Source organism: Oenanthe melanoleuca, chromosome 18, assembly GCF_029582105.1.
Source record: "Oenanthe melanoleuca isolate GR-GAL-2019-014 chromosome 18, OMel1.0, whole genome shotgun sequence".
Classification (NCBI taxonomy): Eukaryota; Metazoa; Chordata; class Aves; order Passeriformes; family Muscicapidae; genus Oenanthe; species Oenanthe melanoleuca.
The window spans coordinates 945,219-969,777 of record NC_079351.1 but is presented as its reverse complement, the minus strand read 5'-3'; the positions used below and the strand labels follow the sequence as shown (position 1 = coordinate 969,777).

Genomic DNA, 24,559 nt, shown 5'->3' with positions numbered 1-24,559 from the left:
CCAGATGGGGCAGCCCCCCAGCCCAAGGGGGACCCCACACCTCGGGCCTGGCTGGGGCTGCTGGGGGGCTCTGCTGCCCCTCAGGATGGGACTGGGGGGCTGCAGGGTGAGGCTGAGCTGGGTCACAGGGGTGCAGGGTGTGTGTGTGAGGGGGGCTGGCAGGGGGTTGAGGGGCTGGCTGGGGCAGAGCTGCTGCCCATTCTGTCCGTGTTTCCCATTCCTGGTCGAGGGAAGCCGGCGGTGCCCGGGATGGGTCAGAGCCAGAGCAGTTCCTTACTTGGGGGGTCCCAGCCCCGCTCCCGGGGGATCCCATCCCCGCTCTGGGGGGTGGCTGCCCCTCGGGGGAACCGTCCCCGTCCAGGGGACCCCAATGGACCCCATCCATCCCGGCGGGACCGCGCGGGGGCGGCGGCGGCTCATCCCGGGGGGGAGGACGCGGGTCCCGGTGCGGTCCCGGGGCTGCGGCTCCGCCACCTGCCGCCCCCGCCCGCCCGGTCCCGCTGCTCGGCGGCGGCGCGGCCCCTCCCCGGGGCACGGGGCGCGGGGCCGCGGGGCCGCCATGGAGGAGGAGCCGCCGCCGCCGCCGCCGCCGCCGCCGTGCCCAGCGCGGGGCCAGCGGCAGCCGGCGGCCGTGGGGCTCCCGCCGCCGCCGCGCCATGGGCCGCTTCCCCGCCGCCGCCGCTGCCATGGCGGCCGCCTTCCTCAGCCCCAGCCTCGCCTTCAGCTCCCACTTCGACCCCGGTAAGTGCCGCAGCCCCGGGGCTGACGGATCGGCATCCCCCCGCCAGCACCGAGCCTCCCCCGGCGCTCCGCCGTGTGCCCGGCTCAGCCCCGCACCGGCTGCCCGCGCTGCCCTCCCGGTGCACCGGGGACGAGCATCCCCGCATCGCGCTGCACCGCGAACGGAGCATCCCTCGCCCTCATCGCCGGGAATGTCACTGAGCGGGCTCGGCTCTGACAGCCGGACCCGACCCGGTGTGGCGGTGTGACACCCCTGTGTGGTGCTGGGACACGCCGGGGTGGCCGCGGGACATCCCGGTGCGGCCGTGGGACATCCCGGTGCGGCCGTGGGACATCCCGGGGTGGCCGTGGGACATCCCGGGGTGGCGGCGCCGTGCGATCGCTGCCGCAGCCGGGCGGCATTTTGTCATTTTGTTCCGCGGGCTGGAGCGCGGAGGAATCCCGGGGCTGCGCTGCCTCTGAAGGCATCTCCGCGATTGAAATGGAATAATAACAACAGGGAGGATGGTGATGGTGAGAGGGAGGAAGACGGAGCCGGGGCTGAGCCCCCACCGCCTGAGACACGGGGCGGCCGGGGAGCCGGGGGGCTGCGGGTCCCCGGTGGGGCTGGGGGAGCCGGCGGGGCTCGCTGGGGTGCCGGGGCACGGCAGCGGCGTTTTGGGGCGCAGGCGTTATGTAAGCGCCGTGTTCCGGCCGCGGCGCAGCTGCAGGAAGATGCTGCAGCCGCGGAGCAGCGCGGGGCTGGAGACTGCGGTGCGTTTTTGGGGCTGCGGCCGCCGCAGCCGCCCCTCATCGCCGCCCCTCGCAGCCGCCCCGCGTCGCTCCCGGTGCGGGGCTGGCACCGCGCGGGCACCGGGACCGCTCGTGGGAGCGTCCGGCGGGCGCTCGGCTCCGGCCCTTTGTTTACCAGCCCGGGATAACGCGTGTCGGCTCCCGCCGCTCCCGGCGCCTCCTCCGGCACCACGAAGGCGGAGAAACGGTGCCCGAGCCGGGCGCGGTGCTGCCCGAGGCTCCGGCTGTCGGTGCCGGGCTCCCGCATCCCTCCCCGCCGCCTTTCGCGGTCCCTCCTTCCTCCGCCGCTCCCGCTCCCCCGGCTGCGCACGGTCGGAATCCGTGGGGGGATTTGGAAATGATCCGCACCAGGAGTCACCGAACGGGGACTTTGTCCCCAGCCGCTCGTTATTTGCTTGTAAAATCTCATTATTTACATCCAAAATGCGGCAGTGCCGGGACGGAGCCGTCTGCCCGGCTCAGCCCTTGAGGAGATTTTGCTTTGGTTTTCGGTGTGGCCCCGCTCCACGCGAATCCTGCCAGCCTGGGGCTGCTCAAGGCAGGTTTGGTTTCAGAACCCTTCATCCCTGCTCCCATCCCTGCCTGTCGCTGTGCTGCCAGGCCCAGGGCTCGGCGCTGCCGTGCAGCTGCCACCCACCAGCACCGGGAGAGGAATTCAAGGGGGGAACAAACCAGATTCTGGATTTCACAGCTTTGTGGATTCGGTCCATGTGGCAGCAGCTCCTGCCTGTGTGCCATCGTGCCAGCCTTGCTCCCTGGGGTTGGCTTGTGCCAGTGAGGAACTGGGGGAAGCAATTTGTAGGGCACGATGGCACCGCAGCTGGGACAGCACAGGAGAGCACCAGGGGCTCTGGTGCAGCTGAGGGAGCATCTCCTCCTGGCTCTGCATTCCCTGGAAATGCAACGTTGGAAGCAGCTGCTGCTGAAGCTGGGCCATAGGTGGCCTGCTGGCATGGAACAGTGACAGCAGTGTCACCTGGGGTGGAGGTGGCACAGGGATGTGCCAGTGCAGCTGCCCGTGTTCCGGCCTCGCCTGCTGGTTTTGGCTTGTCCCAACATCTGCTCTAGGCTGTGCCAGCTCTTCCAGGGATTCATCCCCTCCCAGCTGCTGGGGGTTTGGAGGGAGAGTCCCAGCCCTGCAGCCTCGTGGTTCCCATCCCTGGGCCAGACCTGGAGAGGCTCCTGCACAGAGGACTGGGCCCAATGTGCCCCCCACATCTCCTGGGCTTCCCGTGGGAATCAGGTGCCCACTCCCCACCCTGGGGAGCTGAGCAAAAGTGAGGGCAGGGCATCCCCCCTGCCTGTGTTTTTGGGTCCACCTGCTGCCATCCAGGGCACTCAGTGACAGCAGAGTGGCGAGTGCTGGTGCTCCACATCTGGTGCCTCTGGCTGCTCCTGGCACAAGGATGGGAAAGGACTTGGGGGACCGTGGTGGCAAAGGAGCCATGGCAGGCAGAAGGAGCCTGGAAACCCAAATCAGGGCCAGATACACCTCGGCACCTATCGAGCCATACAGGGGGGAAGGTGCTGCAGGGACTGGGGACACAGAGGGGATTTCAGACAGGGCAGCGGGAGCTCCTCGGCTGGGAGGTGACAGTGGTGGCAGCACTGTGCCCGGTGTCCTGTCTTGCCACATGTTTCCCACTGGGGGATGGCACTCTGGGCTGGAGGGCAGAGCAGCCAGGCACGCAGGCAGGAGGTGACTCCTGGTGCCCACAGGGATGCCAGGGGCAGGCAGAGTGGGGTGGCATGTGGCAAGAGCCCTGTCCTGGCACTGGGAATGACATTGGCACAGCACAACGGGGCAGCCGGGCCCCACCTGGCTCAGGGAGGGGACAGAGCCAGGATCCTATGCCCTGAGGGTGCCACTTTGCACCCTCCTTCTCCTCTCCCTCCCTCGTGCCCCACGCACACGGGTGTGTTCTGGAACGTTGACACCGATCCCTGTCAAAGCCAATTAGCAGAAATTAATATGCCGGGGTTGAAAGGGCCCCGCGCTGCCGGGGGGAGCAGGGCTGTGACTCACGGGCTCCCTGCCCAGCCCTGCCTGGGACACCCTGTGCCAGGGCAGCCCGTGGCTCCTCGAGCCGAGCCTTGGCACCCTGGTGACAGCAGGGGACGTGGGCAGCGATGGCACTGCCAGCGCGGTGCCAGGTGTGGGTTAAGCCATCCAGAGGGGTCTGTGCTTAGTGTTCAGTGTCTGTAGTCAGGCAGCATCCCAGGTTTTGCCTTGGTGTGACGTCACCTCCTCACCATCCCACTGCTGGGCTGGAAAATCCCAGGATTTGGGTCAAAGGGGCAGTTGTGCTGCTCTGGTGCCATGGCTGAGCCTGTTCCCACCCTCTGCTGCTCCGACCTGGCAAGTGAAGGGGTGCTGGGGCCACTGCGTGGGATGGTGGGAGGGTGGGATGCAGGGAGGGTGGGATGGTGGGATTTAGGGATGGTGGGATTTAGGGATGGTGGGATTTTGGGAGGGTGGGATTTAAGGAGGGTGGGATGCAGGGATCTTGGTCCTGGCCATGCACTGCTACCACTCCAGGGCTGGGCTTGGCTCCAGTTGCTCTCCTCCTGCCCCAGCGAGTGCTCCTCGCATCCCCAGTGGGAATTTGCCCCCAGGGGTGGGCTGAGCCAGAAGGACCCCACAGGCCGTGTCACAGGGCTGGGGGGTGACAGGCCTGGCCCAGAGAGGAGCTGCTCTGTGCTGACTCAGCGTGCCCGGGAAGCACCATCAGAGCATGGCACAGCCGTGTCAGGGCTGCCACTGCCATCGCTGCCATCGGCCAAGCGCCGAGAGCTGCCCAGGCCCTGATGACCGGGGACACTGGGGGGACACAGAGTGTCCTGGGAGGACATGGAGCATCCTGGGGGGGCACAGAGCGTCCTGGGGGGACATGGAACATCCTGGGATGCTCCAGAGCTGGCACCAGGCTCATGGTGGAGCTCAGAGCCAGCCAAGGGACAGCGAGGATGTGAGGATTGTGGTTTTGAGAGGCACTGGAGGAATGGGAGCAGGATTTCCTGCAGAGCCATTGCCCCACAGCCCAGACTGTTGGGGTGATCCCCATTCCCCCCCTTCCCCTCTGTCCCCATGCCCACGTCCTGCCTGCAGCCCGGTGCCAGCAGCGGGGTTAGCGCCGTTTGTTTAATTACTGGAGCGAAGGAAAATTCCAGTGTGGGCAAACGCAGCAAAGGAACAGCAGAGCCCGCCTGGCTGGGCAGGGCACCCACGGGCTGCCAGGCTCCCATCCCGGCTGTGCCAGGGTGTCCTGCTGCCAGCCCACCGTGCTGGCCACCAGCCCTTCGCCTTTCCAAAACACCTCAGCGGTTGTGTGCTGCTCACGTGTGCCCTGTGCCACCCTCAGCCATCCCCATGGCAAAGGAGGATTTTCCAGATCTGTGTGCTCCCGTGCCTGCAGGTGATTTGGGCACCATGGACTGACCTGAGGGTGCACATGGGGCAGGGAGGTGCCAGGCATTCCCCAGCTCCGTGCCCTGAGCATCCTTGATGCCGATCCCCCCTCCCTGGGGTGCCGGGGCAGTGGGGTCCGGGCTGTGCTGGGGGGCAGAGCCACACCCCAACCCGGGCTCCTGCTGTGCCAGGGCACCCCTGCCCGCTCACCTCCTGCTGCTCGGGCCCTGCTCTGGAGCCAGAGCTGCTCGTTTCATAACGCCCAGGAGCATTTTGGATATAAATAACCTGCCCCGCTCGCGCTGCCGCTCCCGCGGTTACGTAAACGCTGCTGGGCACGGCCGGAGCTCGGCGGGGCCGGGGCCGTGTGCCTGCTGTGCCACTGCCCCCAGGGTGGCACTGCCACCGATGTGGCACTGACCCTGACACTGCTCCTGGTGTGGCACTGCCACCGATGTGCCACTGCCTCCAGGGTGGCACTGCCACCGATGTGGCACTGCTCCTGGTGTGGCACTGGCCCTGACGCTGCTCCTGGTGTGCCACTGCCCCTGCTGTGCCACTGCCTCCAGGGTGGCACTGCCCCTGGTGTAGCACTGACCCCAGGGTGGCACTGCCCCTGGTGTGGCACTGCTCCTGGTGTGGCACTGACCCCGACACTGCTCCAGGTGTGCCACTGCCTCCAGTGTGGCACTGCCACTGATGTGGCACTGCTCCTGGTGTGGCACTGACCCCGACACTGCTCCAGGTGTGCCACTGCCTCCAGTGTGGCACTGCCACTGATGTGGCACTGCTCCTGGTGTGGCGCTGTCCCCTGCATTGGCCCAGTGTGGCACTGACCCCAACACTGCTCCTGGTGTGGCACTGCCCCACCTGGTGTGGCACTGTCCCTTGCACTGTCCCTGGCGCTGTCCCTGGTGTCACACTGCCCCTGGCACTGCCCCTGGCACGGCATTCCCGGATCCATGGAGGGAGCCCTGCCAGCGAGGGCTTGATGCTCCCCCCAGACACCTCGCAGTCCCTTGATGGGCTCCACAGCCCCCACTCACTTAAAACAGCAAGCACAAGAATTCCATTTAAATAATCAATTTGAGCTTGCATTGCATGCTTTCTGTAGTTTTCTTTTATTTATTATTACAATGTATTATTATAATCCTAATATTCTATAATCAGCATAGACTATATAATTATATAAAAATACAATATACATAATTCAATGTATAATTCTATATATAATTCCATGTCCAATTCCTATATGCTATATAAAATAATAGTATATTATTACTATAGTATAGAGTATTATTAAAATTACGTTATAATTATATTATCATAATAATATTAGTATTATTTTCTGTGGAAACAGAGGGAATTGTTGGCTCTTGGCTCTGCATCAGGGCAGGCTTTGATGGAGGAACTTGATTTTTTGTCCCTAATCAGGCTGACACGCGTGGTGTGTGCGCAGCAACGCCGGAGCCCGGCCTGTCCCTAGCACAGTCCTTGTTTTGATTTCGTTGCTTCAGAAAATGATGGATGATTTTCTGTTATTTTCCACCTATTTATTTTTTTGCCGCTGTTTCAGCCCGAGATGGTAAAACCAGAATTAAAGGGCAGAATCAATCCTGTTGGTGAAATACGCCACGTTGAAAGATACAGAAGGAGAAGGGATTAGCCAGGCGTGCCTGGAATTCACAATTAACTGATCCATTAATCACCAGAGAGGCTGCCCGAACGGCTCTGGCTCTTCCTGGTGGGGAAAGGTCTCCAGCAAAGGGGACAAAGGGTGCTGCTCCCTGCTCCTGGATCCTGCAGCAGCCCGGTGGAGGCGGCTCTGGGCACCACCGTGAGGGATGCAGGATCCTGAGGATGCTGTGGGTACCGGCTCCGTGCCCGGCACTGTGGGTTCCGCCAGCCCCAGCCCTGCTGCTTCCATGGGCTTGGGCTCCGGGTGCGGCTCAGCGGGGCCATCCCGGCTCCTGCTGGTGCCTCAGTTTCCCGCAGAGCCGCACAGTCCCCGGGCTGTGCTCACACCCCAAATGGCAGCGGGGGTTTTGTGCCGCCTGGGTGCGTGTGGGTGAGCAGAGCGCGCGTTCTGCGGGCTGTGAAATTGCTTCCCTGGAATTTCCCTGCCCATGGCCTCAGGGATTAACGCGATGCCAGGGCTGTGCCTGCCCCGGGAGAGTGGATGGGGCTGGGAGCGAGCAGCCCGCGGCCGGAGGGGCTGAGGGACATGAGAGTTTGATCCTGCCCAAAGCCCATTCGGATCCTGACCCAATCCTGCCCTGCTTCTGTACAAACCCTGCCCGAATCCTGCCCCATTTCCTGCCCCAATTTTGCGTTGCTCCCTGCTCATATCCTGCCCTCCTCCCTGCCCAAATCCAACCTTTCCCAGCAGGATCTGGCATGTTTCCAGGCTGGAATCCGCGGTGGGCGGCGAGAGGGCAGGGGGGATGTATGGACCATGCTCTCAAGGCGCCAGAGCATCCATCCCCTCCTGGATGACCCCTGGGAATCACCACTGGGGAAACTGAGGCAGGGGCTGTCTTGCGGTCCTGCCCGGTGGGAGCGGGGCTCGGGGTGCGCCGGGGGCAGCGCCTGCGCCCGTGGCCTCGCCCGGTTCGGGAGCCCCGAGCTGCCTCCGGCTCCGCGGGAGCCCCGGCTCGGCCCTTCCGCACACGTCAGCCGGGCTGGCCGGGCGGGCTCGGCCGGCACCGGGATCGCCGGGATCACCGGGATCGCCGGGGCCGCAGCATCGCCCCGGAGGCAGCGGGGCCATGGCCGGCCCGGCGGCCCCGGGGCCGTGAGTCAGCACAGGCGAGGCACCGGCACCGGCACCGGCACCGGCACCGGCCCGGGACACTCCGGCCTTGGCCCGGCCCCGCTCGGAGCCGGCGCTGGGTGGGCGATGCAACAGGCGGGGGGGACAGCGCGGGCGGGGCTGTGCCGGCTGCGGGTGCGCGGAGATTTGCGTGGGGTGGGAGGGCGACTGCTGCACCCCGCTGCACCCCATTGCGCGCTGCTGCACCCCACGGCACCCCACTGCACCCCACGGCACCCCACTGCACCCCACTTCACCCCATTGCATCTCGTTGCACCCCATTACACCCCGCTGCATCCCATCGCATCCCATTACACCCCACCGCATCCGGCATCCCCCCTTTTCCTCCGCTGCCCTTCTGCTCCCGTGTGCCAGGGCTGGGTCTGAGGCTGGGGTGGGTGCTCCTGGAGCTGTGGCCACCAGCCCCATGGCCACCAGCCCCCCAGCAGTCCCCTCCTGCCGGTGAGGGTGGGCTGCCCACAGCCGGGGTCGCTGGGTGGTGCTGGGTGGAGGGGCTGCGGGTGACGCCGCAGTTTTTGGGGATGCACCGAGCTGCTGTTCTCAGCCTGCGGTGAGGAAGGCCAGGGTGCCCGGGGACCTCATTCCTGCTGGGACAGTGGGAGGCAGAGCCTGGGAATGCAGGGCAGGGTGTGCTGGGGGCCCTGGTTTCTCTGGAGAGTCCTGGGCTACTTCAGGCTGCACTCAGCCCTGTGCCTCGGTGTGCCTTGTGTCCTGGTGTCCCTTGTGTTCTGTGCCTCCCGTGTCCTGGTGCTCCCTGCATCCAGTGCTCCAGCAGCAGCTGCTGCAGGTGCATCTGACCTGGTTTGGGGGTAATTTGGCATCTGAGATGAAGCCACACTTCCCAACACTGTTGCTGTGAATGTTGCCAGTCGGTCGTGGCACAGGTGGTGCCCCTGCCCAGTCTGGGCTGATCACAGCTCCCAGGTTGTGCAGGTGGGGAAACTGAGGCAGGAGCAGCTGCATCTCACTGGTCTGTTCTTCTTTGGGAACCTCCAGTTCCCGAGCTGAGGGCAGCTCAGCTGACGGTCCCCTCGGACGGGCTCCCGTCCCCGTGCTCTGCTCCCCGTTCCGTTCAAAGGCTCTTTTCAGTGAGTCATTTTCTCTTTTGCTGTCCCACTATCCAGGGAAAATGGTGACGTTGGCGGTACAAAGTGTGTTCACCATGGAAACCAGCTGGAAGGGGGGGCACGCCGCCCCCCGCTCCTCCCAGGTTCGGCTTTGCATCCCGAGCCTCAGAAGATGGCTCTGGAGCTCCTTCCCTGCTCCCTGGCATGGCTGGGCTGTGCCAAGGTCCGTGGGGCCACTCAGTGCCATGCCAGGAGCCAGGGTGCCCTGTGCCACCCCGCGTGGTCCCGGGCAGTGCTGGGGAGCAGCGGGTGCTGCCAGTGCTCACCAGGGCAGCAGAACCTTCCCCAGCCCCCGGTGCCCTTCAGGTGCTGGTCTCAAGGACACGCAGGAGCCCGTGGTGGAGCCCTGGAGCAGGGCAGTGTGGCCAGGGCACAGGGACACGGATGCTGTGCTGGAGCCACGTGTGTGCCACCAGCATCCCCGAGGGGCTCGGCACCGGCTTGGTGACCCAGGCAGGGACCACGGCACCGGTGGGGGTCTGTGCCAGGCTCCTGGCTGGCACAGGGCACCTGTCCCAGCCGGGCACTGGGGGGCTCTGGGGGGTCTCTGGTGACCGGCTCCGCTGGCAGTGCCGCGACCTTCCGGCTGCTCCCACCACAACGGCGCCGGTTGTTTGGGCAGGCTCTGGGCAGAATAGTAATGTGGCAGCTGCAGCTGGCAGAGGGGCCTGCTGGGGATGGGCAGCTGTGACGTGGCCACCTCCACTGCCACCATGGCCACCGTGTGCCCTGCCACCCCACGGGACACTGCACAGCTGGAGTGGGGAGGAGGGTGCCGGGATTTGGGGTGTGCTGGTGCCCAGATGATGTGGTCCTCAGCCAGTGCAGCCATGTTCCTTCCCCATGCCCAGTGTGGGGCTCATGGGACCCAATTCTCTTCCAGCTCCCACAGCCTTGGGATGCCACCACGCTGTGGCCAAACCCACTAGGGGGCAAATCCAAGGGCTGGAGCTCGGCCTGGTGGGGGTGCCTGGGACACCCTCTCCATGGGGTGTCATTGCCCCCCTGCACCCATGGGGACAGGGCACCCCCCATGCAGGTCCTGCCTGGGCTCTGGGGAGTCCCTCCTGGGCTCCCCACTGAAGGGGGCACCCGGACACTGGGACCGACTCCCACCGACTGCTCCCTGCCAAAACCCCAGCGAGCCTGATGTGCCCCCACATCCCAAGAGCCAAGGCAGGACCCCCAGGCACAGCCTGACCCCTCCCTGGGCCCCCAGCCCTGACCACCTGGTGTCCCCACAGACGGCACCCCCCTTAGTGAGCTCTCCTGGTCCTCCTCGCTGGCCGTGGTGGCCGTTTCCTTCTCGGGGCTCTTCACCTTCATCTTCCTCATGTTGGCCTGTCTGTGCTGCAAGAAGGGGGACATTGGCTTCAAGGTGAGCTGGGGGCCCGGGGGGGGTTCCCCAGGCCAGGTGGGGGGTTCCCAGGGACACAGCGAGGGACGGAGCTGTCTGGACGTTCCTGGTGCCGAATTCTCTGTCCCAGCAGCAGATGTGTGTGCTGGCTCAGGGCAGCAGTGCCTGCAGGGAGGGGTTCAGCCCCTCACTGCCTGCCGGGGCTGCGGGGCTCAGGGCTGGATCCTGGATCCCAGCTTCACAGAGCGTGGATCGGTGGGATTCAGGACCCTCGGGGTCGTATCCTGACCCATCCGTGCTCCCGGCTCCATGGCGAAGGGCCCGGTCCCACCCGCACGCCCCCGAGGGTGGGAGGCACCCTGACCTCACAGGCACAGAATGTGCCGAGAAAACGCTTTTTCCCTAATTGCTGAGATTTTTGTGGAGGCTTGTGGCGCCCGCGGCGGGAGGGGGGTCAGGCTGGGGGGGACACGCCGGGTGTTGTGAAACGTCCCACACCGCCGGAGCACCTCGCCGTGCCGGGGGGGACAGTGACCCCCCGGTGCCCCCGCACCGCGTATTTAGGGGCGCGCGGCCGCGCCGGTGGCCGGCAGGACGCGGCGCATGGCCCGCGGTGGCACATGGCACACGGCGCGGTGCCGGCGCTGTCGGCAGCGCCATGAGGCACAGCCTGGCACGGCGAGATGCTCACCGTCGCCTACCTGCTCGCCCGGGCGGCTTTTGGGAGCCGGGGGCTGCCGGGGTGGCACAGACAGGTAACGGGATGGGTGGTGGGGAGGGTGTGCCCCCCCCGTGTGCGGGCAGGGTGGGATTTCTGCCCTCCCTTGAGCGCGTCGGGGCAGAGGGGTGTGCGTGACCCCCCCTGCACCCTGAACCCCGCTGCACCCTGAACCAGGAGTTTGAGAACGCCGAGGGGGATGACTACGTGACAGAGCTGTCGGCCCAGGGCTCGCCTGCCCCCCAGCATGGCCCCGAGGTTTATGTCCTGCCCCTCACCAAGATGTCCCTGCCCATGGCCAAGCAGCCGGGGCGCTCAGGTAAGCCAGGGCGGGGCAGGACCCCTGCACGCCGCGCCTGGGGGTCTCTCACTGAGCATGGGGTGATGTGGGGATGCTGAGTCTCCCCTGCTCCTCCAGCGGAGCCCTGCCATGGACAGGCAGCTGGGGGGTGCCGCAGGGTCCCCCTGGGCGAGGGTCCCTTGTCCCTGTCTCCAGTCACTTGCGTGTCCCAGCGCAGGGGAGCAGCACCGGGGAGGGACAGGACACGGCCACCCTGAACGGTGACATCCACGAGTCCTGGTCCCATGTAAACAAGCCCATGAGTGGGAGAGGAATGTGGGGGGCGCCTGGTTGTGCCCCCTCCTGCCCCGTGTCCCTCCCTGCCCAAAGAATGGCCACCGTGGGGGGAGCAGAGAGGACCAACAATGGTCCCATTGCTGCCTGCCCTTGGCACGGGCTCCCGAGGGGCCGGACTGAGCCGGGGGGGCGGGCAGGGGCTAAATGCCAGCGCTGTGCCGGGCGCAGCTCTGCACACCCTGCGGAGGAGAAGGGGCAGGGAGCCAGCTCTGCTGCCATCCCCTTTGGGGACACTGATACCACACGGCAGGGTGGGAGGATGCCTGGAGAAGAGGATGCCTGGGATGCAGGATTCCTGGGCAAGGATGCTCCGGAGCATCCTGGGGTGGCAGAGGGCCTGGCACCGGGTGGCACGGTGAGGACAGCAGGGCTTGGCTGGGTGTGGTGGGGAGCACAGGCAGGTGGGCAGGGGGATGTGTGGGCGGGGGGACAGGGGACACGCGGGCAGCTGGACGGGCTCTGTTACAGTGCAGCTCCTCAAGTCGGCCGACCTGGGGCGGCAGAGCCTGCTGTACCTGAAGGAGATCGGGCATGGCTGGTTCGGCAAGGTGAGCCCAGGGAGCCCCGGACACCCCACCCTGGTGGGACACGGGGCCCCGGCTGTGCCAGGGGTGTTCGGGGTGTGGATGGAGGGATGAGCCTGTCCCGTGTCCCAGGTGTTCCTGGGGGAGGTGAACTCGGGCATCAGCAGCACCCAGGTGGTGGTGAAGGAGCTGAAGGCGAGTGCCAGCGTGCAGGACCAGATGCAGTTCCTGGAAGAAGCGCAGCCCTACAGGTACCTCTGGGGTCTCTCCACAGTGCTGGGATGCTGTGGCATGGGGGCAGATCCACCCTGTGCCATCTTCATCTGCCCCTGAACCGTGGTTGCCCCTTGCAGGTGCCAGCTGAGCTCTGGGGCAGCACAGTTCTGTCCCTACGTGGTGGCAGGACCGGGGCTGCCATGGCATGGGGCAGCAGTGAGGTCATGGGCAGAGCTGGGCCAAGGGGGGCACAGGGCTGCTCCTGCCCCAGCACAGCTGAACAAATGTCCCTTTGTGAGACATCCCGGGCGCTGGGACGTGCTGGTACCCGCTCCCAGCAGCCCTGGTGCAGGCAGGACGATGGCTCCTGGGGGACTGTGCCATGCCCCCAGCACAGGAAGGGCAATGGTTGCTGGGGGGCTGCCACCAACCCTGCCACCCCAGTGCCAGCACAGGCAGGGTGCACAACCACTCCCGTTGCTGTGCCCCACGCAGAGCCCTCCAGCACACCAACCTGCTGCAGTGCCTGGCCCAGTGCGCCGAGGTCACGCCGTACCTGCTGGTGATGGAGTTCTGCCCGCTGGTGAGTCCCTGTGCCTGCTCCCCGAGGTGCCCCGTGGGTGCTGGGCACGGGGTGACAGTGGCACTGCCTGCAGGGTGACCTGAAGGGGTACCTGCGGAGCTGCCGGGGGGCCGAGGCCATGACCCCGGACCTGCTGACCCTGCAGAGGATGGCGTGCGAGGTGGCCTGCGGCGTCCTGCACCTGCACAGGAACAACTACATCCACAGGTATCCCGGGGGGAGCAATGCAGGGTCCTGATGGGGGGTTCCCAGCGTGCCACTGCTCCTGCCCCACCGCTGCTCCTCCTGCCCAACAATATCCTGGTGCTGAGTGAGTTGCAGACGGAGACTCCAGCATCAGTGATTTTGTTGAGGAGGGGGCGCGCTGCCATCGGGGGCCACCGGAGTGTCCCCACCCGAGCCTGGCTCTGCAGGTGGGTTCCCACGAGGGTGCTCAAGCTGTGGGAGGGGGACATGAGGCCCCGAGCCATGCTGGAGAGGAACTCCTTTAGGGCAGCCTGTGCCCCGGCTGCATGACCCGCCCAGTGCCGGAGCAGCCGCCCGGGAGCCCGGCCGCATGCCAGGGCTCACGTTGGCCGGGAACACACCCGCCTTCTGCTTGGCTCGGCGTGTGACGGATGGACGGACGGACAGCGGCGCAGCTGGGGCCGCGCAGGCATTCCTGCTGTGCACTGAGAGCCGCGTTATCGGCACGCCCGGAGCCGGGCGGGGAGCAGCTCCGAACAGCTCCGGAGCCGAGTGGGGAACGGCTACGAACAGCCCCGGAGCCGGGCGGGGAAGGGCCCCGAGCCGGGCGGGGAACGGGGAGCCAGCCGGGTCCCCGCAGGGTGCTCCCCCAGCTCTCGGTGCCCGTGACAGCTCCGGGTTTGCTTGGCAGCGACCTGGCCCTGCGGAATTGCCTCCTCACCGCCGACCTCACGGTGAAGATCGGGGACTACGGGCTCTCGCACTGCAAGTACAAAGTAAGGCTGGTTTGGAGGGAGGAGGGGTCTGGGGGCTGCGCTGGGATCCCGCGGTACCCCCACGTACACCCCCCTGGCACAGACCCAGCTGAGCCTTCCCCCCACCCACATCATCCCCCCTCCCCAGCGGTGTCGGGGCACCCCTGCGTTTGCTGGGGTGCAGGGGGGTTCAGACCTGTGAGGGACCAGGCTGGTTCAGCCCCTGTGGGGGACCCTTAGTGCCACCCGCTGTGCCCCCCTGAGCTTGAAAGAGAGTTCCCCCCCCTCCGAGTGCCCTAGCACCCACCCAGCGGGGTGACTCTGCCTGGGCTGGTCCAGACGTGCCCCTCTGCCAGGCACAGGTCCCTGCAGGCAGCTGCCAGCACAGCCGGGGGTTGCCCACGCGTCCATTTGTCTCTCTGTCCTGCTCCAGTCTGCCCACGGCTCCTGCAGAGCTGGAATTGCCCAGCTGGGGGTCTGGAGGGGCTCGGGTGGGGGAGCAGAGGGGGGAAGGAAGGGAGGCAACGAGGGACAGCAGGCGCCAGGAGCAGAGAACAGGCTGGGGGCAGATTTGGGGGAGCAGGGGGGCCGTGCTGGAGGGTGGGGAGGCAGGCCAGTCCCTGACGCCATGGATTGACGTTCTCTTCTCGTACTGACCCTGCACACTTGGCAGGACGACTACTTCGTGACGGCCGACCAGCTGTGGGTGCCGCTGCGCTGGATCGCGCCCGAGCTCATCGATGAGGTGCACGGCAACCTGCTGGTGGTGGACCAGACCAAGGCCAGCAACGTCTGGTGAGAGGCTCGGGGGGGCACAGGGGGCTGCAGCCTCACGGGGTGGTTTTGGGGCCGATGGTCGCGGGTGGGATGGGGGTCTCCCTGCACCCCCAGCATGGTGCCATGCCCGCAGGTCGCTGGGCGTCACCATCTGGGAGCTGTTTGAGCTGGGCAGCCAGCCCTACGACCACTACTCTGATCGCCAAGTGCTGGCCTACGCCATCAAGGAGCAGCAGCTGAAGCTGCCCAAGCCCCAGCTGAAGCTGTCGCTGTCGGAGCGCTGGTGAGGAGCCCGAGCCGCCCCCTCCCCTGCCCCGCGGCACGGGCGGGGGCCGGGCTGACGCCGCCTGCTCCCCACGGCAGGTACGAGGTGATGCAGTTCTGCTGGCTGCAGCCCGAGCAGCGCCCCACGGCCGAGGAGGTGCACCTGCTGCTGTCCTACCTGTGCGCCAAGGGCGCCACGGAGGCGGAGGAGGACTTCGAGAAGCGCTGGAATTCCATGAAGCCCAACGGCAGCGCCAGCGGCAGCCACCACGGTCCTGAGCTCTCGTCCTTCCCGCTGCTGGAGCAGTTCTCTGCCGACGGGTTCCCCTCCGACGGGGACGACATCCTCACCGTCATGGAGACCAGCCACGGCCTCAACTTCGAGTACAAGTGGGAGCACACCAAGACCGAGCACTTCCAGGCCCCCCTGGGCTCCCTGAGCCCCAGCAGCGCCGCCCGCTACCACGACCTCTATTACCCGGCCACGACGGCGGGGCTCAGCCTGGGGGTGTCCCCCTCCTGCTACGAGTGCAAGGCGTCCGGCTGCCCCGGCGTGCCAGCGCCAGGCGTGGTGCCCATCCTGGGCGCCCACAGCCCCTCTCTGGGCAGCGAGTACTACATCCGCATCGAGGGTCCCGGCGAGGGCAGCGCCGAGCTGGACTACGCCATGTGCAGCTACAGCCCGGCGGGCGAGCGGGGCGCGCTGAGAGCCCCGGGCTGCTGGAGAGCGCAGGGCGGCCGCGGCGGGGGGAACTACGACTCGGATGGCAGCCCCACCGTGTCCCTGAGCATGGAGCCGCTGCTGGGCCACGCACCCGCGGCCGAGGGCTCCTGGGAGTGCGCCGAGTACTACCCCTACCCCTGCCCCGGGCAGGAGCCGCGGGACTACGAGCCGTCCCCCAGCCACGGGGCCGAGGGGTACCTGCTGGAGGAGGAGCCCCCCCAGCCGGGCAGCCAGGACTGGCCCGTCCCCGCTTTCCAGACCGGGGTCTTTGCCGACCCTCTGGGCGTCTCGCCGTCGGGGAACTGCGCCTACAGCCCCGCGGGGTACGGGGGGACAGCGGGCCCGAGCGGGGGGGCCCCGCCGGACTGCGTGGCGCTCGATCTGGGCGAGGACAGCCCCCCCTTGGCCCCCCAGCCTGCCGGTGCCAGCCCCCCGCCTCAGCGCCACCCCTGGGCCTCCAACAGCTCCTCCAACAACAACATCGGCGGCGGCAGCCCCCGCGAGCCCCCGGCCGGCGACAGCTGGTGCTACCGCCGCATGATCACCTTCCGCGGGCTCATGGCCAAGCCGCTGGGCACCGTGCCCCGCGGGCAGCCCCAGCTCGGGGGGTCCCCGCCGGGACACGACTTCCTCCGCCCGCGGCAGGATCAGCCCCTCGCCATGGCCGGCGGCTCCTCCTCCCCGTGCCGCTCGCCCTCCCCGCGGCGGCAGGCCTGGCACGGCCGTGACTCATCACCCTGCGGCCCCGCGCAGCCCGGCACGCTGGCGGAGAGCCCCGCCGCTCCCCGGGGCCCCGCCGCGGCCCCGCCACCTGCGCCGGGGGCCCCGCGCGATGCTCAGCCGGAGGAGGGCTCGGTGGCCGCGGGGGGAAGCCCTGCCCGCAGCCCGTTGGCCGCCGCGGGGCCGGGCGAGGCCGCTCCCCCCATGGCTGGCACGGCCGCCCCGAGCCCCGGCCCCCCCGGCCCGCCCGGCGCAGACGGAGCCCAACCCGCCCCGGAGCACAGCGAGGCACCCGCGGAGCCCGGGGCCGACAGCGGCGCCGGTGCCGCCGGCGACGCCGAGCGGACACCGGACAAGACCTTCTCCAGCAGCAGCTTCCCCAGCGTGGACGAGGGCAGCGACGAGGACACGGCCGAGCTGACCTCCGGCGTCTTCACCGACTACTCCGGGGAATACGCGGAGCGGGCGGAGGCGGCGCCGGCGCTCAGGTCCCTGCAGAAGCAGGTGGGCACGCCGGACTCGCTGGAGTCGCTGGACATCCCCTCCACCGGCAGCTCCTGCGAGGTGCTCAGCCCCGGAGCCTTCGCGCCCGCCGGCCAAGCCCGCGCCCTCGACAGCGGCTACGACACCGAGAACAACGAGTCCCCCGAGTTCGTCCTGAAGGAGCCCCACGAGCCCCGAGAGCCCGAGGCCTTCGGCCAGCTGGGGAAGCCGCCCCCGGGGCTGCCGGGGGGCGAGGGCGAAGCTGCGGCCCCTGAAACGCGGCTGCCCGGTGCAGAGCTGCCCGGCCTGGCCGAGAAGAGCCCCTATCGCGACTCTGCCTATTTCTCCGACTGCGACGCCGAGGCCGAGCGCGGGCACAAGGACGAGGGGGACAGCGATGGGTCGCGCACCCCGGAGGCGGAGGAGGGTCCCCGCTCCCCTGCGCAGGACATGGGGCGAGGAGAGGACCCGCTGCACCCGCCGGGGGCACCCGGCAGCCCCCCGGCAGCGCCCGGCGTGGCGGCGGCGGCTTTGGAGGGGGACTGGGTGGGGACAGAGGCCGGGAGCTCACCGGAGCAGGCGCCTGGCACCGAGCAGAGCCCCGCTGGCACGGGGCTGGTGCCGGGCAGCCCCCCGCGCCCTGACACAGACACCTGTCCCCCGGGCTCTGTGACCCCCAAGACTTTCCTCTTGACCCCGGTGCCAGTGAGCCCTGGGGAGCCATCAGCTGTTGGAGGGACCTGTGTGCCCGAGGGCGTCCCTGGACTTGGGGGAGCCACAGTGGGGGACAAACAGACTGTGACCCCCGCGCTTGGGGAGCTGGGGCTGCCCCCGGAGGGGACTGGGGCGGGCGATGCGCCGGGCGGTCCCAGCACGCTGCTACCTGCGGGCGAGTCACCGCCGGGGCTCTCGCCACCGCCGGCCGCCCCCGAGCGCCGCGAGGAGCCCGAGGAGGAGGAGGAGGACACGGAAGACAGCGATGAGTCGGATGAGGAGCTGCGCTGCTACAACATCCAGGAGCAGAGCGAGGAGAGCGAGGAGGAGCCGGCGGCCGTGCCCATCGTGGTGGCCGAGAGCCAGAGCGGCCGGAACCTGCGCAGCCTCCTCAAGATGCCCAGCCTGCTGTCCGAGTCCTTCTGCGAGGACCTGGAGCGCAAGAAAAAGGCCGTCTCCTTCTACGACGACGTGACCATCTACCTCTTCGACCAGGTGGGTGCCCTGGGGGACAGAGCTGGGTACGGGGCACGGCTCCGTGGTGTTTTGGTGGTGGGAGCCATCTCCAGCCATGCCCCCAGTGAGGTTCCTTCCTGATGTTTCCCCATCCCCAGGAAAGCCCCACGCGGGAGCTGGCTGAGCAGAGCTTCCCGGAGCCCACCCTGCCTTCGGGGCAGCCCCCCTCGCCTTCGGGGCAGCCCCCTGCCAGTGGCAGCCCCCCCAGCCCCACCGACAGGCTCGGAGCCTCCGACGACTCCTCGGACGGCAACGCCTCGGAAGAGAGTGAGAGAGCAGGAGCTCGTGGGGCTGAGCGCTGTGGGGTGGTGGGAGGGCAGCGCTTATGGGGTGATGGGGAGGCAGCCAAGGGGTCATGGGGACAGCAGTTATGGGATTATGGGGGACCAGTTATGGGGTGAGGGGTCAGAGGTTGTGGTGGAACCCTCACAGTGGGCTCAGCCCCCTCGCTTTGTATCCCAGGCGGTGGCTTCGAGTGGGACGATGACTTCCCACTGATGCCGGTGAAGCCGTCGCTGGTGGCCTCGCTGCCGGGGACACCAGCGGAGCCCCCCGCGGCCGTGCCCGCCCTGGTGCCAGCGCAGAAACAGGTGCTGCCCATCCAGTTCTCCCGGTTCACGGTCTCACCTGCCCCGGTGTCCCGGTTCTCCATCACCCACGTCTCCGACTCGGACATGGACTCCATAGGAGGTGAGTCCCCCTCGGGATCTGCTCTGTGGGGACAGTCACTGGTGTCCCACAGGGGGCCAGGACCCTCTGATGTCTTTCTGGGCTCCTTGCAGGCAGCAGCGAAGACGGTGACCGGGAGTGAGCCCGCCGGGACACAGCCGGCATTGCCCCGGCACCGGGGCGGCGCAGGACGGCGCGGGGGCCGCCCGTGGGCCCCCACACCCCGCTGGGCAGATTTTTTTTAGGCAGATTTTATCGGAAGGAACTCGTTTGCTGCTTGGAGTGGGAGCGGGGCCGGCGCGGGGCCAGGCGGTGGGTGACGGTGACACCGTGCGCGTGTGCGGGTGGCTGCGAGCGTGCGTGTAAAATAGACACTTATATATATATATATACATATATATATATAAATTATAGCGTTTCGAGGGTAGTGCCCTGACCTTGCTAACATTTGCCGAGTGTCCTCCCCCAGTGCAGTTCCCCCTTGGCTTCTCGCCCACATGTGCTCCCCGAGGCGGTTTGTCCCCACACCCCTTCTCCCCCGGGCTGTCCCCTCCCCTGTGCCGTGTGCTCAGTCTTGCACCTTGTGGCAGCTTGGCTGTCCCACAGCTGTCCCACAGCGGCCCCACAGCTGCCCCATGGCTGCCCCAGAGGCACCCCACGACATTCCTGACCCAGGGGCCACTGGCTGCTGCCACTCTGGATGTCACTCCCTGTGCCAGGGGTGCCACCGCCTGCCCAGAGTGGTCCCCGTGGCTCTGGAGCTGCCCTGCCTTGGTTTGCAGGGCTCAGTCCCAGCCGGGCACCCTGAGGACTGCAGGCACCTTTGCCCATTGCAGCGGGGAGCAGCACGTGGTGGGCTGGTTTTGGGGGGAATATCCCTCACCAGGACCTGCCAACCTGACTATTTTTGTATTTAAACAAAATTATTAAAAACCCCAACCCCAAACCCACCCCAAAACCAAAACTTGCTGTTGACTGAACCCACATTGACGCGATTTTAAGTTATTGCTGCCAAAGAGATGTATTGGGGAGGGGGGGGAGGGGGGCGCGCTCGTGGTTCTTTGTTCTGTTTTTTTTTCTTTTTTTTTTCTTTCTTTTTTTTTTTTTTGTTTGTTTCTTTGTTTTTTGGTTTGTTTTTTTTTTTTTTCTCTTTTTTTAAAAATTCATTCGAGGCTTAGGATAATTGTGCAATTCCAGCTTCCGGAAGGAAATAGAAGTAAGCGGAGCTGAGCGAAACCTTGAATTCAGGGCTGGTTCCTTTTGGGGTCTATAGACCAAACCCTGAGGTGAGAAATGTCCCCCCTGAGCCCCCGCCCCTGTCCTGGCTCCTGTGCAGGGGGATGAGGGCACACGGGTGTCCTGTGTGGGGACACTGCACAGCCAGCCCCCCGTGGGATGGGGCTGGTGCCAGGGCTCTGCTCCCTGCCACAGGATGGTCCCACCCTGGGCTGGACACAGCTCTGGCACCAGGACCCCTGGGCATGGCACGGCCATGGGTCCCAGCCTGGTGCTGGCAGAGGTGTCCCCATGTTCACCCACCCTTCTGCAGCCTCTCCCAGCCTGGAGCTGTGTCCCAGTGCTCAGGAGGTTCTTGTGGGGGCCAGGGGCTGTTCTCCAGTCCAGGCCACAGCCAGGGGGACCCCAACTTCAGCCCCAGCATACCCCCACTGCTGGTTCCTCCCTGCTGAGCAATTAGTGCTTATTCAAGTGTTTTATTTAAGCCCCCACCTGGCCTGTAACCACCCCCCACCCCAATTCTCCTGAGCTTTTCCCTTACCCTTTACCACAGGGGGGTCACCCCTGCACTGATCAGGGGTGCAGCACCCAGGGGTGCTGCCCAAGCAGGACTGGGATGCTCCAGGCATTCCCTTCCTGCAGCACCCACCCTCCTACCCCTGATCCCCAATCCCTGCACCCCCAAACACCACGGGGGGCTTTCTCAGCCCTCACCCCCAGGGGTGCTGGTGCAGCCCCCACCCCACACCCCAGGTTTGGTCTATGGCGCCGCAGGTCCCGGCTCCGGAGGGTGGATGAGGACAGAGCTGTGGCTTGGGTAACTTTTTTAATAGAAAGGCTCTTCTTACATGGTCTATTTTCTCAATACGGGTCATAATTGCTGTATTTTTTATCAGTGCTGATTTCCATACAGCTCCCAGCATGTGTGTCAAATCTCATCGGGCCAATAATAAAGTTTTTAAAATATCTTAAGCCGTTTCCTGCCCCGATCATTGCCCAGCACCCAGGATGGAGCCAGCTCGGGAGGGCAAACCACGCTGGCCAGGGAAAGCTGCAGCAGGGAGGGCTGGGGGAGGTTGAACTGCTCATAAATTACGTTTTCTCACAAAAAATTATTTCAGGTTACGTCTTCCAGGTGCCAGCGAGCCAGGAGGTGCAGCGAAGCCCCCGGGGGCTGGCTGGAGCCAGGGGGGCAGCTTGGGGGGCCCAGGGGACAGCCCCTGGCACGGGGGTGGAAGAGGACACCGCAGTGGCCGAGGGGACCCCAGGCCTGTCCCCACCCCGGGCTGTGGCCACCAGTGTCCCGCACACCCAGTGCCCCCCAGCAGAGCCCTCTCCCTCGCCCCTGCCCTGTCTGGCCCCCACCCATCTGCTGCAGCCCTGGGAGAGGAAGAGGAGGCACATCATGGAGCTGGGAGCCCTCGTGCAGAGCTGGAGCCTGGGCGGTCACAGGAGAAGCTGTTTTCCTGCAGAGGAGCTGGAAAACCCATCCCAGGGGACACAGGAGGGATGAGCCACCACCTCTGACTGGGACTGAGCCCCTGAGCTGGGGACACTCTGTGCCCGCTGCCCGGGCTGTGGGGACCAGGACATGCTGCACCAGTGATCAGAAAGTGCAAAAAGGAGAAATGCAACGGAAAAAGCAAAAACTCTGCTCGAGTTCGACCCCTCAGCGGTGGGAGACACAGTTCCTGCCTGGAAACCTCTTCTCCCTGGTTTTGGAGCAAGGATGTGACCCTGGTCACTCAGGAGCTGTGGGAAGGGCTGTGGGAGCTGCCTGGCTCGTGGGCACCCCCAGCAATAAGCTTAGCAAGTGTGTGTATATATATATTTATATATATTTATCTCTATCTATCTCTCTCTCTCATGCAGCCCTAAGAATAGAGGAAGAGCAAACAGCCAAGCAAGAAGTCTGGATGGGAGCTCCTGTCTGCAGGGAGCAGGGGCACCCCAAGGCTCACTCACACTGCCCTGGCCTCCACAAGTGGTTTTTTCCTAGCTTATATTTTACAGCAGTACCGTAATTCCCTACAACACCCCGGGTCTGGGGCTGCAGGAGCTCTGGGACCAGAGCTGACCCCATCCCAGTGGGGGCTGCACCCACTGCCCTGTCCCAGCCTGGAGCACACCTGGGGTCTGGTGGGAGCTGCCTGTGGCTGCCACCATCCCTTGGCTGGCACAGGGTGTCCCAGTGTCCTGCCTGGCCTGGTCTGGGCAGGGAGAGCAGGGGGACAGTGACCTCACTGCCACTGCTGCCCCACTGGGGCACTGTGAGCCCATGGAGAGTTGTTGTCCAGCTGAGCCCGTTTCTCCACCCACAGCAAGCTGCTGCTGGGCCTGGAGCCACCCCAGCTCTGGGACGTGCTGCCCTGCCTGCGGGAAGTGCCACCACGCTCGTTGGCACAGGCTGAGCACAGTGACCCTCTGCCACCGAGGGAGTCTAGAGAGGAGAGAACTAGGGCACTAGCTTGAGCCTTTGGCTTTCAAAGCAGCAGGATTAATAAATTCCGCCTAGAAATGGAGTCCTGGGGAGCTGGACATGCAGCGGCGAGGATGAGGAGGAGGAGGAGGAGGAGGAGGTGGCGAGGGCCAGGCGGGGTCAGCTCCCGGATCAGCTGATGAGCGGAGCCGAGCGGTCGTTTGTCACCGTTGGCTTCAGCTGGACGTTGGCAAAGGGGTTCCTGTGGAGGGAGAAGAGGAAGGAAGAGTTACTGGGGTGGAGGCCTGGAGAGGACGGGCACCGGCACGGCGAGCGGCGACACCACGGGACCAGCAGCGTGTGGGAAGGGGTTAAAGTGGAAAAGCTCTGCCTGGAGCCCTGGGCTGAGCTGCCCCCACTCCCTGAGCTGCCCCCACTCCTCAGCTCCCCCCAGCTAAGCCGTGGTGGGTCAGAGATGAGCTGAGTGCAGCTGCAGGGGGATGTTCTGCTCTACCTCGCTCCTTCAGCCTGAAGCTGGGGATGCCAGTGAAGCTGCTCCAGCCTCCTCCAGGGCTGGACTCAAACAGCTCCCACAGATGGGAGCACTGCAGGATCAGCCAGCCCTGGAGCAGGGAGGGGGTTATGGCTTCACCTCCTGGCCAAGGGCAGAGCTGGCAGCTCCCTGCAGAGCCCTTGTGCTGCCTCTGCAGAGTTCATATCCAAGAGGAGGAGTGTGGGACACAGGACACCTGGATGAACTTGTCAGAATCCAGAGCCCAGACAGGCTGACCTTGGGTTTCACCTACCTGGGGTGTCCCAGCACCCTCCTGCTGCCATGGTGCCTTGGCCAGGACAGGGGACAAGAACTGCCTTGGCACAGGGAACATCCTTACCCCTTCTCCAGGAGGTGCCCTCTGTCCTCTCCCAGCAGGAGTTTATTCCTGGGGGGTGTGGGCAGCTCTGGGGGTCCCTCTGTCTGCCTGGGGAGCCACCAAGCAGCCCCTGTACTCCCTGCAGCCCCTCTGTCTCCTCTGCCCACTGCTCCCAGCCCTCCCCAGGGAGCCAAACAATCTCCTGTCCCTGGTGGAAGCAGTGGCCACCCACGCCAATCCCACTGGCCGGTCACCCACCGTGGGGGCACAGCCCTGCTCCCCCTGACGTGGGTTCAGGTAAAGTGCTGTGGTTACCGTGTGCACCTGGACAGAGCAGCTTTGGGGTGTCCCCAGAAGCATTGGGATGCCCCCAGAAGCTTTGGGGTGTCCCCAGAAGCTTTGGGGTGTCCCCAGCCATCTCCCAGAGCAGAAAGGAAGATGCTGGGACATCCATCCCCCTGGGACAGGCACTCATTGTCAGCCCCAGGCCCCCTCTCTGCCATTCCTCACCTCTCCACGTTCGCCTTTTCTTTCCTTAAAAGATAAATTACTTTTGCTTAAAAATAGGGTAATTAATTTCACACCTAATTAATGCAGATGCTTAGATCACTTTCCCTCCCAGGATGCCAAAATAGATTCTCAGGACTGGAGGGAGAGGAAAAGTTGCTTTGATGAGTCACCCGGGGCTCATTTAACTATTTCTGTCCTGGCAGAGAAGAGCCACTGGGCTGGAGCCTGCAGCTCCAGGGAAAGCAGCTCATGGATCAAAGAGAAACGGGCAAGGGGCTCTCCAGGCTCTGCAGTGCCAGCGAGGAGGGTCTCGACTCCTGGGGAGGCTCCTGCATCCCGTCCCTGGGGCCAGGACGAGGAGGCTCCTGGGACGAGTCTACAACAAAAACAAAAGCTGCTCAAAAAACTTGCGGTTAGTGCGGACGTGCCCCGCCCCGCCCGAGAGGGCTGGGGACAGCGGCGGGCACCGGGCAGGACACCGGGCAGGACACCGGGCAGGACACCGGGCAGGACACCGGGCAGGACAGCTGCGACCAAAGAGCTGGTTACGGGCAGCGGGGGAAGCGCAGGAGCGGCTCAGCAGCCCGGCAAGCGCAGCGGGGCGAGCGGCAGAGGCGGCCCGGGAGCCCGCAGCTCTCGGCACAGGCTCGGGGACAGGCGGTGGCGGAGGAGGGGACGCGCCGGGGTGGGTGCAGCGGGAAGCAGAGCGGTGGCACCGTCCCCGCGCAGCCCCGCGGCGGCACCCGCTGCCCAGCGCACCCGCGGCAATGTCACTTA

General features: G+C 65.9%; 2 protein-coding genes across 8 annotated transcripts in view; one reads left to right on the top strand and one right to left on the bottom strand.

The window, feature by feature from the left end:
* Positions 1-622: 622 nt before the first annotated feature.
* AATK (apoptosis associated tyrosine kinase) lies at positions 623-20,953 on the top strand. 3 transcript variants are annotated; one of them, XM_056505908.1, is made up of 15 exons: positions 6,289-7,834; positions 8,900-8,985; positions 10,147-10,280; positions 11,155-11,296; positions 12,083-12,162; positions 12,271-12,389; positions 12,850-12,937; positions 13,011-13,144; positions 13,815-13,899; positions 14,552-14,673; positions 14,789-14,938; positions 15,019-18,055; positions 18,175-18,343; positions 18,539-18,766; positions 18,859-20,953. In XM_056505908.1, the coding sequence occupies exons 1-15, from the start codon at positions 7,398-7,400 to the stop codon at positions 18,885-18,887; spliced, it is 5,040 nt and encodes a 1,679-aa protein (XP_056361883.1). In that variant the 5' UTR covers positions 6,289-7,397; the 3' UTR covers positions 18,888-20,953. The 3 variants fall into 3 exon arrangements, with proteins under 3 accessions (XP_056361886.1, XP_056361883.1, XP_056361887.1); XM_056505911.1 differs by lacking the exons at positions 6,289-7,834; positions 8,900-8,985 and adding an exon at positions 623-741; XM_056505912.1 differs by lacking the exon at positions 8,900-8,985 and having other exon boundaries at positions 7,771-7,834.
* Positions 20,789-24,559, bottom strand: part of BAIAP2 (BAR/IMD domain containing adaptor protein 2) — a 39,834-nt gene continuing 36,063 nt past the window's right edge. For 3 of the 5 annotated variants that reach the window (XM_056505913.1, XM_056505916.1, XM_056505917.1), the window contains one exon: positions 20,789-22,662. In XM_056505913.1, coding sequence (XP_056361888.1) covers positions 22,593-22,662 — 70 coding nt within the window. In that variant the 3' untranslated portion in view covers positions 20,789-22,592. The remainder of the gene's footprint in view (positions 22,663-24,559) is intronic. The other 2 variants (XM_056505915.1, XM_056505919.1) reach the window with 1 other exon arrangement.

Coding starts and splice junctions, on each gene's coding strand:
- AATK (XM_056505908.1), top strand. CDS start 7,398: ATGCTCTCAAGGCGCCAGAGCATCCATCCCCTCCTGGATGACCCCTGG. Junction 12,163..12,270: donor GGCATGGCTGGTTCGGCAAG/GTGAGCCCAGGG, acceptor CCCGTGTCCCAG/GTGTTCCTGGGGGAGGTGAA. Junction 12,938..13,010: donor TGATGGAGTTCTGCCCGCTG/GTGAGTCCCTGT, acceptor CACTGCCTGCAG/GGTGACCTGAAGGGGTACCT.